This window comes from Oncorhynchus clarkii, chromosome 15 (genome assembly GCF_045791955.1).
Source record: "Oncorhynchus clarkii lewisi isolate Uvic-CL-2024 chromosome 15, UVic_Ocla_1.0, whole genome shotgun sequence".
Lineage (NCBI taxonomy): Eukaryota > Metazoa > Chordata > Actinopteri > Salmoniformes > Salmonidae > Oncorhynchus > Oncorhynchus clarkii.
In genome coordinates this window covers 32,198,055-32,213,555 of record NC_092161.1, presented here as the reverse complement: position 1 = coordinate 32,213,555, position 15,501 = coordinate 32,198,055, and the positions used below count along the sequence as shown (strand labels likewise).

Here is a 15,501-nt window from a genome sequence, read left to right as displayed (position 1 = left end):
AATAAACAATCCAAATAAAAGTCACACACTGGACTCTCAAGAGAACATGCCACTCACTCTCTTCGTAGAATATAAAAACTAATTTTTAAAAATGGCTTAAACGGTTTCGCCTGTAATACGTAAGTCAAAGTGAAACAAATTGCATGACACCAAACATCACACAAATGATAAAGATGTAATTTTAACCATGTCATTTTCAGGTCCTGTGGGGCTCGGTCAGTGGAGCATGGTACTTGCAACACCAGGGTTGTGGGTTCGATTCCCCATGGGGGAGCAGTACGAAAAATGTATGCACTCACTACTTTATGTCGTTCTGGATAAGAGCGTCTGCTTAAATGACTTAAAAGTACAAAAAGTTAAAGATACGTGACGTCATTTTAAAGCATACATCCTTTCACTTGTTAACAAACAAATGTATTTGCGTGGAGGCTCGACAATAAGATGCTTCCTCTTAAAAAAGCAATTTGCGAGCTGAGCCATTAGTGTGGTATTTAACGATAGTATAAAAGAGAAATGGTGGGGGGTGGGGGGGGTCGTCCCTCCACATCCAGCACCAGGGTTAATTATGGGCTAATCTGTCCAGTCTGCTGACATCAGCCGCGGGACTGAGGGCAAAAGATAAACTGTGGCAACGACCAGTGTAACGCCGTGTTGTTCTGTGAGATAGGGTCAGGGTTGAGACTTGTTGCGATAGCCATTGTCTTACTGTGCAGTCGAGGGTGAAACAAGAGTGAATATTCATTCCTGTCCTTGTTAATAACAAAAATATGGTCTGTCTTGTACTGTCCTAATCATTTTTCTGTACCGTCCAGTCCGGTCCAGTGAAAAACATGCCATTTTGCATCCCATCCCATGTCTTACTCTGTGCAGCCTTTGGATAGGAATGTTAGATAGAAGTTGATCATCACTTTCGTCAGCTGTGTAGGTCATATTTGTGGAGTTCACAACTTCAGATGATTAGCGGAGAGAAGACTCCACTGTAGCGACTGAACTTGTCACATCTATATTGATCATTTCCAAAATCTTACTCCACAGTCATTACCGGCACTAGCTGGGAGTATTCAGACACATAATTACCCTGAAACAATCTTCAATACAATAACCAGGCAACATCGTTTGAATGGAAGGGTTATTTTTAAAAACGCACAGCGTTTTCCCATACAGGACGCAATCAATCTCGGGCCGTCATCAGCGACGACCAGAGTCGGTATTCTCGGTAATAACGGGGAGTGCAAAACGCTGTTCGCGCCGCCGGCGATGGGTTAGGAGAGAGACTTACCCCCGACTCGGAGGAATGAATAAGCATTCCTTAATTAGCACATCGGGTTAAGTGCACGACTTAATGGGCTTTCCCAAACTCTGCGGTGACATCTCTCTCCAAACATGGCCAAGAAGAGAAGTTCCATTAGCAATATTAATATAAGCTTAGTTGATCATTTTCATTCAATTAACTTCTTTCAATTAAATAGATAGCTCGACAATGGGGGTGATAAAAGATGGGCGAAGGACGGCTGATGACTCGAACCAAACATTAGCGTGTTACGGGGTCAGCAGGCGTTAAAGCGACTGTAAATCCAGACCCCCCCCCCCGTTCAATTTGGAAAATGCATTTCCACTGCTCTCCCACTTCTTTAATGGGTCGTTTTAGCTGACGGGAGGTGTTTGCTCGCCTTGAACTGTTATGAAATTCTTGCCGCATTCGTACCCCGCCACCACCTCTGCTGAAAGAAAGTGTTGCTCACTTTCGAGTCCCTCTCTCAAAGACTCGCAGCCAGAGTCGCTTAATTACTGTTGCAGGGAAAGTAAGTGGGAGAGGAGAAGGATAGAGGGGGGGGGTAAGGACGAGAGTGAGAGTGAGTGAGCGAGGGAGAGAGAAATAATTAACCTAATGTTGTCATCTGCCTCATTTCCTTTCAGTAAACAGCCAATGAACGTCCTCACTCAGCCAAGTCTAGCCACATATACTCGGTTTCTCCTAACTGACCCAATTTGAGTTTCAACGGTTGCTGATAAACATATTTTTGTTATTTGCAATTATGTTTGCTATGAGAGCAACAGAAGTCAAAGAAGACCCTTTAAAAGATACATACAACATGCAACCATTTTCAAAATCTGCTACAGGTGCCTCAGAGTGAGGACAGACGCCAGTTGGGACTCGGGAAGCATTTTGTTTTTTAGAATGGAACCCCATTTTCCTTATTTGGTATATATTTAGACAGTTGGATATAAAAGGGGAGACTGAGAAGGGAGGAGAGGCAGAACTCCGGACTTTGGCAGGGGACAACATACAGACTGGAGTTGTGCCGGTGTTACACACTAAAGCCACACTCACAGTTTCTACATGCTTTGAATCAGATTTGAAGCCATTGTCATGCTAGGGCGATAGGTGCTTGGGGGGGTAATCACCTTGAAGAGCTGAACCCAGCGTTTCTGCTCGGCCTGGATGCGCTGCTGCACCTCTGTGTTGGTTTTGACCCCCACGCTGCGGAAGGCGGCCATGTACTCCTCGCGGTGCTCCGTCTTGGTCTCGGGGTAGGCCAGCTTGATGATGCCCAGACACGCGTCCCTCAGCAACTGAGACAGGTTCACCAGCTCGGACAATGTGAACGGCATCATGGTGGTATTGCTGTGGCCTGAGAAGGGGGTGGACAGAAGGAATGGACGGTTGTTCACTGTTACTCAGCCATTGAACACAGTACAAGGCAACATTTTCCTATCGCCAAGACACCTGCACTGTAAGCGAAATGATCATTTTGCAGCGCGATTTACACTTTTCTTTTACAATTTCCGTGAGGAAGATCTCTAGTTAAACCAGGGATTTAGTAAACAACGTGATACACACGCCACACGCAACGCAATCGTGAGGTACTGTATCAAAGCTCCCGTTATTCAGAAGGTTGCCAGCATAGCGGTCTTTGCGAAGAGAAAATATCGCCCTACATATCTTACCCACTGAATATCAAGGAAGGTGGAGGATGTTGTGCAGTGTAGTGTAAAGAATGTGTGAAACTATCCATCTGGATACATATAGATTTGTTTCTAGAAGCATTTCAATTCAAAGTAAAACAAAATGTCAGCTTCACACCGATTCAAAACAAGAGGCGGGTGATTTTGAGACTTGGGTTGCGTCCTTAATGGCACCCTACATACCCTGGTCAGAAGTAGTGCATAGGGAATCAGTTGCCATTTGGGATGCCACCTTGGATACCAGAGTTTGGAGGAAGCAGTGTTTCCTCTATATTCATTTAGAAGCGGCGCGGCACCACTGGTAAATTGTTGCCGCCGCTTCCAAAAATATGATAATTTGGGGGGGATTTTAAAATGTTTTCAGAGTAAACCCTAAACTATTAAAACCAGATATAAAGTATGTAGCAAAGAAAATTGAGCTTTTAAATTTTTTTTAACAAAATAATCTTTGAGAACTGGCCAAACAATCATCAGAATAAAAAGTAGACAGTCAGGAGAATACGTTTTAAATAATTCATAGCATAGGACCCCCATTGATTTTGTTATAATGTTAGAGTCACTGAGATAGCATAAAAACATGGCATAAGCCATGGCAAAATGTGTAGAATTGCTGAAGTTTTTCACTCTGCCCTATGACTAAATGTGTAGAATAACAGAAAACTCTTTAAAATAGAAAAATGTTGTCTCTGTGGCCAAGATGAGAGCCTCTAAAATGTTAAGTCGGAGACGGTGCTGTTGGACCCACATTCGCCCCCCAACCACGCTAACTTTGCCACCACGGCCCAAAAAAATCCTAGAGGAAACACTGAGGGAGTGGCCTACCATGGCCCTCCATAGGGTAGCCAAAGAACTCGCTGTCGTGCACGGAGATGAGCGAGTGGTTGAAGAGGGAACTGAAGAGATAGAAGAGGGGAATGATGCGATTGGAGTCTTCCAGGGACATGGGAGACCCCCGTGAAATGACCTGCAACAGCGGAACCATGGACCTGGGAGGAGAGTTGAAGAGAGAGACTCACTATATTGACCTGTTTATTTATGTCAATAAAGCACGTTGAAGTGACTTACAGACGGCGAGAACCATTCGAGGACCGTCACTTTGTTCAGGGTCGCATATTTTTATCAAGTGTCTCAAAGCAGGAGTTCTGATTTAGGATCAGTTTGCCCTTTTAGACCACAATGAATAAGATTACATGGACAGGGGGAGGAGACCTGATCAAAGATCAGCACTCCTGCTCTGAGATGCTTGATACATACAGCCCCTGACCGACATTCAAATCAACTCACCCCGTGATCATTTTGGTGGTCATGGACTGTATCTGTTACGGTGCGTGAATGAGGACCCAAAAGCGAATCAACTTAAACAGAGCTTCTTTAATTACCAAACATAGGTAGGCTCAGATGGACCGGCAGATTCCGACAGGACAGGACAAGGTTACAGCAAACATGACGACAGTCTGGTTCAGGCATGAATGACACAAACAAACAAGAATCCGACAAGGACAGGAACAGAAACAGAGAGAGATATAGGGACCTAATCAGAGGGAAAAAAGGGAACAGGTGGGGAACGGGGTGAATGGGTAGTTAGAGGAGACAAGGGACAGCTGGGGGAAAGCGGGGGAGAAAAGGTAACCTAACACGACCAGCAGAGGGAGACAGGGTGAAGGGAAAGGACAGAGACAAGACAACATGACAGTACATGACAGTACCCCCCCACTCACCGAGCGCCTCCTGGCGCACTCGAGGAGGAAACCTGGCGGCAACGGAGGAAATCATCAATCAGCGCACGGTCCAGCACGTCCCGAGAGGGAACCCAACTCCTCTCCTCAGGACCGTACCCCTCCCAGTCAACTAGGTACTGATGACCACGGCCCCGAGGACGCATGTCCAAGATTTTACGGACCCTGTAGATAGGTGCGCCCTCGACAAGGATGGGGGGGGGGGGGGGAAGACGAGCGGGGGCGCGAAGAACGGGCTTAACACAGGAGACATGGAAGACCGGGTGGACGCGACGAAGATATCGCGGAAGAAGAAGTCGCACTGCGACAGGATTAATGACCTGAGAGATACGGAATGGACCAATGAACCGCGGGGTCAACTTGCGAGAAGCCGTCTTAAGGGGAAGGTTCTGAGTGGAGAGCCAAACTCTCTGACCGCGACAATATCTAGGGCTCTTAGTTCTACGCTTATTAGCAGCTCTCACAGTCTGCGCCCTATAACGGCAAAGTGCAGACCTGACCCTCTTCCAGGTGCGCTCGCAACGTTGGACAAAAGCCTGAGCGGAGGGGACGCTGGACTCGGCGAACTGAGATGAGAACAACGGAGGCTGGTACCCGAGGCTACTCTGAAAAGGAGATAGCCCGGTCGCAGACGAAGGAAGCGAGTTGTGGGCGTATTCTGCCCAGGGGAGCTGTTCTGACCAAGACGCAGGGTTGCGAAAAGAAAGACTGCGTAAGATGCGACCAATAGTCTGATTGGCCCGTTCTGCTTGACCGTTAGACTGGGGGTGAAAGCCGGAAGAGAGACTGACGGAAGCCCCAATCAAACGGCAAAACTCCCTCCAAAATTGAGACGTGAATTGCGGACCTCTGTCCGAAACGACGTCTGACGGAAGGCCATGAATTCTGAAAACATTCTCGATGATGATTTGTGCCGTCTCTTTAGCAGAAGGAAGCTTAGCAAGGGGAATGAAATGAGCCGCCTTAGAGAACCTATCGACAACCGTAAGAATAACAGTCTTCCCCGCTGACGAAGGCAGTCCGGTGACAAAATCTAAGGCGATGTGAGACCACGGTCGAGAGGGAATAGGAAGCGGCCTGAGACGGCCGGCAGGAGGAGAGTTACCGGACTTAGTCTGCGCGCAGACCGAACAAGCAGCCACGAAACGACGCGTGTCATGCTCCCGGGTGGGCCACCAGAAACGCTGGCGAATGGAAGCAAGCGTACCCCGAACGCCAGGGTGGCCGGCTAACTTGGCAGAGTGAGCCCACTGAAGAACGGCCAGACGAGTAGGAACGGGAACGAAAAGAAGGTTCCTAGGACAAGCGCGCGGCGACGGAGTTTGAGTGAGTGCTTGCTTTACCTGCCTCTCAATTCCCCAGACAGTCAACCCGACAACACGCCCCTCAGGGAGAATCCCCTCGGGGTCAGTGGAGGCTACTGAAGAACTGAAGAGACGAGACAAAGCATCAGGCTTGGTGTTCTTAGAGCCCGGACGATAAGAAATCACGAACTCGAAACGAGCGAAAAACAGCGCCCAACGCGCCTGACGCGCATTAAGTCGTTTGGCAGAACGGATGTACTCAAGGTTCCTATGGTCAGTCCAAACGACAAAAGGAACGGTCGCCCCCTCCAACCACTGTCGCCATTCGCCTAGGGCTAACCGGATGGCGAGCAGTTCGCGGTTACCCACATCATAGTTACGTTCCGACGGCGACAGGCGATGAGAAAAATACGCGCATGGGTGGACCTTGTCGTCAGAGAGGGAGCGCTGAGAAAGGATGGCTCCCACTCCCACCTCTGACGCGTCAACCTCGACAACGAACTGTCTAGAGACGTCAGGTGTAACAAGGATAGGAGCGGATGTAAAACGATTCTTGAGGAGATCAAAAGCTCCCTGGGCGGAAACGGACCACTTAAAGCACGTCTTGACAGAAGTAAGGGCTGTGAGAGGAGCTGCCACCTGACCGAAATTACGGATGAAACGACGATAGAAGTTCGCGAAGCCGAGAAAGCGCTGCAGCTCGACGCGTGACTTAGGGACGGGCCAATCAATGACAGCTTGGACCTTAGCGGGATCCATCTTAATGCCTTCAGCGGAAATAACAGAACCGAGAAATGTGACGGAGGAGGCATGAAAAGTGCACTTCTCAGCCTTCACAAAAAGACAATTCTCTAAAAGGCGCTGGAGGACACGTCGAACGTGCTGAACATGAATCTGGAGTGACGGTGAAAAAATCAGGATATCGTCAAGGTAAACGAAAACAAAGATGTTCAGCATGTCTCTCAGGACATCATTGACTAATGCCTGAAAGACAGCTGGAGCGTTAGCGAGGCCGAAAGGAAGAACCCGGTATTCAAAGTGCCCTAACGGAGTGTTAAACGCCGTCTTCCACTCGTCCCCCTCCCTGATGCGCACGAGATGGTAAGCGTTACGAAGGTCCAACTTAGTGAAAAACCTGGCTCCCTGCAGGATCTCGAAGGCTGAAGACATAAGAGGAAGCGGATAACGATTCTTCACTGTTATGTCATTCAGCCCTCGATAATCTATGCAGGGGCGCAGAGACCCGTCCTTCTTCTTGACAAAAAAAAACCCCGCTCCGGCGGGAGAGGAGGAGGGGACTATGGTACCGGCGTCAAGAGCTACAGACAAATAATCTTCGAGAGCCTTACGTTCGGGAGCCGACAGAGAGTATAGTCTACCCCGGGGGGGGGTGGTTCCCGGAAGGAGATCAATACTACAATCATACGACCGGTGTGGAGGAAGAGAGGTGGCCCTGGACCGACTGAACACCGTGCGCAGATCGTGATATTCCTCCGGCACCCCTGTCAAATCACCAGGCTCCTCCTGTGAAGAAGAGACAGAGGAAACAGGAGGGATAGCAGACATTAAACATTTCACATGACAAGAGACGTTCCAGGAGAGGATTGAATTACTAGACCAATTAATGGAAGGATTATGACAAACTAGCCAGGGATGGCCCAAAACAACAGGTGTAAAAGGTGAACGAAAAATTAAAAAAGAAATGGTTTCACTATGATTACCAGAAACAGTGAGGGTTAAAGGTAGCGTCTCACGCTGAATCCTGGGGAGAGGACTACCATCCAGGGCGAACAAGGCCGTGGGCTCCTTTAACTGTCTGAGAGGAATGTCATGTTCCCGAGCCCAGGTCTCGTCCATAAAACAGCCCTCCGCCCCAGAGTCTATTAAGGCACTGCAGGAAGCTGACGAACCGGTCCAGCGTAGATGGACCGACAAGGTAGTGCAGGATCTTGAAGGAGAGACAGGAGTAGTAGCGCTCACCAGTAGCCCTCCGCTTACTGACGAGCTCTGGCCTTTTACTGGACATGAAGTGACAAAATGACCAGCGGAACCGCAATAGAGACAGAGGCGGTTGGTGATTCTCCGTTCCCTCTCCTCAGTCGAGATGCGGATACCTCCCAGCTGCATGGGCTCAGCACCCGAGCCGGCAGAGGAAGATGGTAGTGATGCGGAGAGGGAGGTGACGGAGAGCGCGAGCTCCTTTCCACGAGCTCGGTGACGAAGATCAACCCGTCGCTCAATGCGAATAGCGAGTTCAATCAAGGAATCCACGCTGGAAGGAACCTCCCGGGAGAGAATCTCATCCTTTACCTCTGCGCGGAAACCCTCCAGAAGACGAGCGAGCAAGGCCGGCTCGTTCCAGCCACTGGAGACAGCAAGAGTGCGAAACTCAATAGAGTAGTCTGTTATGGATCGATTGCCTTGACATAGGGAAGACAGGGCCCTGGAAGCCTCCTCCCCAAAAACAGATCGATCAAAAACCCGTATCATCTCCTCCTTAAAGTCTTGATACTGGTTAGTACACTCAGCCCTTGCCTCCCAGATTGCCGTGCCCCACTCACGAGCCCGTCCAATAAGGAGAGATATGACGTAGGCGACACGAGCAGTGCTCCTGGAGTAAGTGTTGGGCTGGAGAGAAAACACAATATCACACTGGGTGAGGAACGAGCGGCATTCAGTGGGCTCCCCAGAGTAACACGGCGGGTTATTGATTCTGGGCTCCGGAGATTCGAAAGCCCTGGAAGTGGCCGGTGGATCGAGGCGGAGATGGTGAACCTGTTCTGTGAGGTTGGAGACTTGGGTGGCCAGGGTCTCAACGGCATGTCGAGCAGCAGACAATTCCTGCTTGTGTCTGCCTAGCATCGCTCCCTGGATCTCGACGGCTGAGTGGAGAGGATCCGAAGTCGCTGGGTCCATTCTTGGTCGGATTCTTCTGTTACGGTGCGTGAATGAGGACCCAAAAGCGAATCAACTTAAACAGAGCTTCTTTAATTACCAAACATAGGTAGGCTCAGATGGACCGGCAGATTCCGACAGGACAGGACAAGGTTACAGCAAACATGACGACAGTCTGGTTCAGGCATGAATGACACAAACAAACAAGAATCCGACAAGGACAGGAACAGAAACAGAGAGAGATATAGGGACCTAATCAGAGGGAAAAAAGGGAACAGGTGGGGAACGGGGTGAATGGGTAGTTAGAGGAGACAAGGGACAGCTGGGGGAAAGCGGGGGAGAAAAGGTAACCTAACACGACCAGCAGAGGGAGACAGGGTGAAGGGAAAGGACAGAGACAAGACAACATGACAGTACATGACAGTATCAGGTGCCAGAGATGTCTCAGGAAACGTGCATTAAACGCTAAACTGTACAGAAGCCTGGAGGGGACAAAATAGAAAGACAGAAAGTAAACAAACATTTACAAAACATCTATAAAGATGCATGTCTCAAAGATATGGGACAAAAGAGTTGACACAATTTGTACGTCTGAACATATACATTGCTCTCTGCCTCGATGCCCTCTAAGTCAGATATCGTTAACATTGCCCAAGTAACCAGAGGGCGCACATAAAGAGGGAAAAATATCAAATAAAAGCTGTTGAACAGCAGCATAGCGTATCCCGCAGGAATTTTCTTTCTTGGCCCTTCCTCTCCCTCTTTAGTCCCCTCTCTCCCTTTTCCGTAACGAAAAAAAGATTAAACGACCCATTAAGCTTTATTTAGGCGAGGCACCTTCCATTAGTAAACTAGTTGTTGGCAAGGAGGAGATCGGCCCAGGATCATAAACAGGCCCTCTGGCTTCCTGGAGGAGCCCCATTTAACTTAATGGCCACGAGGGGACACAATAGAGGGGGGGGCATGGCCCTCACAATGACCCCAGAGCGCAAGCATGCTTCCACACTCTCCCTGAATTACATGATAACACTGAGGAGGGAAGGAGGGAGGGAATGAGCCACTGGCTACGTCCCAATGGCAACCGATTCCCTCGTGTCGGCCTCCTATTGGCCCTGGTCAAAAGTAGTGCACTATGTAGGGAACAGGGTGCCATTTGAGACGCAGCCACTGGGCCCTCATCCCGACACCCCGGCCGGCCGGTCTAACTAAACGGCCTATGGCACCTGGGTGTGAAGCTGCTCTTTGTTCAAAGTGTGTGTACCCTCCTTTAAATCGCTCCGGCTAGATTGTGTGTCCTTCACACCGAGGGTTAATGTCAGGTAACATTAATGCAGTAATTAAGCTGAAAACTAAATAAATGCTCCTTGCATATAATGGGCCTCTGTCTAAGGGGCAAAGGTATTGTCACCTATAAGGATGCCTGCCACTTAACAAGCTATTGCCTTCTATTCACATTATGAGAGGTAAAAGATTGACAGAACAGAGAGAGGGAGACCGGGAGGTGGATTGAATCTCACGTGAACACACGTTGGTGTCGGCCTCCAATCTCTCAATGTGCGTCCCAAATGTCACCCTATTCCCTATGGGCTCTGATCAAAAGTAGTGCACTACAAAGGGAATAGGGTGCCATTTGGGACAAACAATACCTCGGCCACCATTGCACAGCAGAGAATATCTGAAAATTAAAATGAGCCTTCAGAGTGGGGGGGGGGGGGGGGGGGGGGGGGGGGGGGGGGTGAGTGACACCTCTTACTATGTTTGAGAAATAGTTTCTGCCATGCCCCTCCCATCTGTCAGTACAAGAGAGGAGGGGAGCCGGGTATAGCATAGTGCTCTGGGCCTTTACAGTGCGCAGCCGGGTGTTTGATTGAAATGGGAAACAAAGCACTAAAATGCTGACTGACAGCCTGATATACGGCCTGCTAGAAACCAAAGCTCCATTTCAATCACGGAATGAAGGCACTAATACACAAAGTCACAGGCATCAAAAGGGGTCATGAGTGTGTGTGTGTGTGTGTCCATAAAAATGACCTTGGACAAAACACAGATTATTTTATTTTGACATAATGCAAGAATGTACGTATGTTCGCAGAAAAAGAGAAAACTAGGAAAAACAAAAGAGGAAGGGCATGATTCAATCCGTAGCGCTGAAGAGCTGCGCTACAGCGCAATATACATTTTAAGGCAATGTTCCCACGTTGGTGGAGAATGCATTCACGGCAAACGCTACATATGTCAGCCCAATCTGAAATGAATCGAATCACGCTACAGTACGGATTGAATCGAGCTAAAATAGTCATTTGCTTCAAATTCTGCTTTATTTATGTAAAACTAGCTCAGGCCTAATTCATAAGGGCCTGCGAGTCAGTGCCAGTGGCAGAAAGACTTTGTTCTCGTTGCCCGAGTGTCAATATCTCATGTAAACTCCACAATCACAGCAAGCGCACAAAAACAAATGAAGGAAAGAGACTTGCTAACACTTACAGTTGTCAGTGACCATCAGTTAGTGACAGAGTGCCACCACAGGGGCTAAACAACAATCAAAGTAAAATTACACCAAATACCTAACACTAAACAATTAAAGTGAAATTACACCCATTTAGCCTACCAACCATAAAGACAAAGATTATAGCAACAAAAAACAAACCTAATCTAAAAAAAATGTTACATCTTTTTTTTTTTTTTTATCTTACAGAACATTCAGGCCTGAATTGAAAAGCCTTAAATTTAAAGATTATATCTCAAATCTTACAGAACATACAGGGCCTGAATCGAGCTCTTATGAACAGAAGAAAGCAAGAAAGGAGGTAAGAGCATTTTGACAAGATACACATTTATTCGAGGCATTGCGCTGGGCTGGCCGTCGGGCGGGAGGCAGGAGGGCCGGCTAGGCAGACTAGCTCTTTTTCAAACGCAGTAAATCAGCCCTGGGATGCAATTTGCTCCCCTAAGCCTCTTGTAAAGCTATCCCGTCTACTTGGTCACTAATTAATCTTCCTCAGTGAGCTAATTATTTTGCACAGATATCCGATAATGATGGAGGACGAGAGGCAGGATTTATGGTAAAAGCGTTTGGACCAAAGGAAGCTGTAAAAATGATAGAAAATACTTAGGGAGGAGGATTCTATGCCTATTCCACCAAATCAACACATCTTCTCTGGTAGAGTTTTGGGGGGGATTTTGTGTTTTGTGCGAGTTTGAAAGATGTCTGAATCAGGTTTCGCATGAGATCGGACAGGGTCCTATTCCTTTTTTGCAATTTAGAACGTTTTGCAACGAAAACTTGGGTTTTCTCACTGGACAAATTCAGGTAGTCCCTCCTCGGTCTGGCATGTTTGCTTCCGTTTGGTTTCTAGTTGATACGACCCAGGTAACACTCTCTTGCCCTAAACACCCTGTAAAGGTGAAAGCAACGCGTCAGTTATGACAATACGCTGGGATACACATTCACTCTCTCATCCCCACACAGTACAGACAGGTAGTGTCTTCCATTGGCTCTACTAACCATTAACCAGAAGGGTTGAAAGACCACGCAGGGTGTGCCGTAAAGCCCAGGAAGGTGGCCTCCTCGTTCAGCCACGACAGCGACCATCTCCCCCTCTCACATCCACATCCTGCCCGAATGCAATCAACCCAAAATCAGCCATCCCAGGAGTAATTACCCTAATCGAGGAGTGACAGCTTCAGAGCCTCCCTGACCTCCCGAGTGCTTCCTCCGCCGGTTGTATACGCCAATAACGGCTGAGCTTCTTCCTCGTTATTCACATTAGTTGCTTACAACACGGAAACGCTGATTCATCACCAGTTTCATGATGAAGTTAAAAATTACAATTAAAACGGGAGAAAAATATATACAAAGACTAAATATGGGAAAAATTCACTACAATCGCAGCGAGAGGACGGTTCTCAAAACGACTTCAGGGGAGGATTCAAACAAAACATAAGCGGATATTCTAGCACTGTAAAGACATGTAATCCCAAATGGCACCCTATTCCCCTTATGGTGCAATAATTTTGCACTAGCGGTGCACTACATAGGGAATAGGGTACCATTTGGGACAAAAAAACAACGTAACTGGATCCGATGTAGAACACGGACCTGACTTTGGGCACCATCATGCGGTGCTGCACCATGAGTGTGTGGCAGATGGAGGCCATCATGGTGAAGACCTCCTCGCTGGCCGAGTCCCTCCACACCAGGTTGAGCAGCGCGTTCGTCTGCTGCTTTGTGTCCAGCTTGTGGACGCACTCCTCCGTGATCATCTGCACCGATATCCGATAGCTGTCGTCCTGCAACCATCGTGTTCACACGCAATAGGTGAGGGAGTTGTTGCAGTAAGTAGGCTATAGCTGGGCCTGAATTCATAAAGCGTCAGCAGGATCTGGGATCAGTTTTCCCATTTCAATCAATCAATTAATAAGATCGTATGGCCAGTGGCAGACCTAATCCCAGATCAGCACGCCTACTCTTACACGCTTTATGAATACGGCCCAGGGTGTTTATCGTGAAGTGCCTAGGGGTAGTGTCGATAGGGCTATGGTCTGCTTGTAGTGTGTGCAATACCTGTGGTCAGATGTAAGCCGTTTTCATTAGAAAACGTTGCCTGTAAAGTAACTGGGCATTCTGAACGATACGCATTACCTGTGACCTGCAGTGTGCCATTCCTGAATTTTGGTGTTACCCGTATTAACATATTAGTGGTGTGTGTGTGTGTGTGTGTGTGTGTGAGCTAGCAACCTGTGTGGACGGAGCCTGGGTGTTGGTGTCCTCCTCATCCTCAGAGTCACTGATGACCTCCGGCCTGCTGGTGCTCTCTGACACGGGGAGGAGAGGCAGGAGGGCCTGCAGAGCTCGCAGGTATAGCTGGAGGCCCTCCTCTGACAATGAACCTGTGCACACAGACAACATTACAACCCCTCTCCCTATAGATGTATTTTTTTTCAGGGCCATTCCCTCCAACTCCTCGTGTCAATGTGCCTGCACACGAGAGTACAATTCCCCACATGCTGGACACTAAGCTTGTGTCCCAAATGGCACCCTATTGTTGCTCCCGAGTAGCGCAGCGGTCTAAGGCCACTGCATCTCAGTGCAAGAGGCGTCACCACAGTCCCTGGTTCAAATCTGGGCTGTATCACATCCGGCCGTGATTGGGAGTCCCATAGGGCGGCACACAACTGGCCCAGCGTCGTCCGGGTTTGACCGTCATTGTAAATAAGAATTTGTTCTTAACTGACTTGCCTAGTTAAATAAAGGTTCAATAAAAAAATATACATCTACATAGTGCAGTACATTTCACCAGAGCCCTATGGGAATAGAAGTACTGTTTTGGACGCAGACACTTACCCAGGCAGGTCTCCCCGACCGAGAGGACAAAGTAGAAGAGCCACGGCGCACGTTTCAGCGCCGCTGCGGAGGAGACTACGGTGGCCTGCAGGGAGCACAGGAAGGCCTCGAAGGGGAAGTGGAGGCGCGGATCGGACAACGCCGGAATAAAGAAATGAAAGATCTGCTCTGTGAAAGGCGCCGAGGTGAACTCCTCAGTGAAAGCCGCAAACACAAACTGCCTGTGGAACCAAAGAGAGAGAGGGAGAGAAATGTCACTACACAAATGCCTGGAGTAGAGCTGTGTACATTCCCCACATTGTAGAATGGGAAAGTTGGTTTTAAATGTTCACTACATGATAATGACATTAGATTAAGCCAATTGATCACAAATCGATATTTACAAATATGTTAATAAATAAATAAACATATGAACTGTCTAGATTATTTATTTTCTCCTAATTTTTAGATTCTGTCGTAAAGAGCACATGGAGCATTCTGTCGTAAAGAGCACATGGAGCATTCTGTCGTAAAGAGCACATGGAGCATTCTGTCGTAAAGAGCACATGGAGCATTCTGTCGTAAAGAGCACATGGAACATTCTGCTGTAAAGAGCAGATTGAATGTTCTGTCATAAAGAGCAGACTGGACATTCTGGCGTAAAGAGCAGATTGAACATTCTGCTGTAAAGAGCAGATTGAATGTTCTGTCGTAAAGAGCCGATTGAATGTTCTGTCGTAAAGAGCAGATTGAATGTTCTGTCGTAAAGAGCAGATTGAACATTCTGCTGTAAAGAGCAGATTGAATGTTCTGCTGTAAAGAGCAGATTGAATGTTCTGTCGTAAAGAGCAGATTGAATGTTCTGTCGTAAAGAGCAGATTGAATGTTCTGTCGTAAAGAGCAGACTGAACATTCTGCTGTAAAGAGCACACGAAACATGGAAAGGGTTGAAAAGTAACAGGGTTGACCATAACAGGGTTGACGATATCACCTTAAATTCGCCATGAATCCCCTTGTGACGGGGGGAATGGAAGCTTATTGTGTGCAACAGGAAGGGGCAATTGAATGCAAGCTTCACAAAAAAGTTTAAATTGTTCAAACATTTCTAGCCTGTCTATGGGTAACAGAGTTGACGCGTTACACTCAACACGCTCAGTACCAGAACATTTCCATTAATAGTAGAACGAGCTCAACTGCTAACACTATGACTTAACTATTAGATGTTCAATATCTCTTAAGATTTAAAAATATATAATAATTTTAAGGAATAGTTTCA

At 47.8% G+C, this 15,501-nt stretch overlaps 1 protein-coding gene across 2 annotated transcripts in view; it reads right to left on the bottom strand.

The window, feature by feature from the left end:
* The window catches only part of LOC139367216 (ubiquitin protein ligase E3C), a 51,931-nt gene that overhangs the window by 31,330 nt on the left and 5,100 nt on the right, over positions 1-15,501 (bottom strand). For both annotated transcript variants that reach the window (XM_071105415.1, XM_071105416.1), the window contains exons 9-15: positions 14,247-14,467; positions 13,641-13,792; positions 13,002-13,192; positions 9,331-9,384; positions 4,252-4,284; positions 3,790-3,953; positions 2,407-2,633 (exon numbers count right to left, since the gene is read on the bottom strand). In XM_071105415.1, coding sequence (XP_070961516.1) covers positions 2,407-2,633; positions 3,790-3,953; positions 4,252-4,284; positions 9,331-9,384; positions 13,002-13,192; positions 13,641-13,792; positions 14,247-14,467 — 1,042 coding nt within the window. The remainder of the gene's footprint in view (positions 1-2,406; positions 2,634-3,789; positions 3,954-4,251; positions 4,285-9,330; positions 9,385-13,001; positions 13,193-13,640; positions 13,793-14,246; positions 14,468-15,501) is intronic.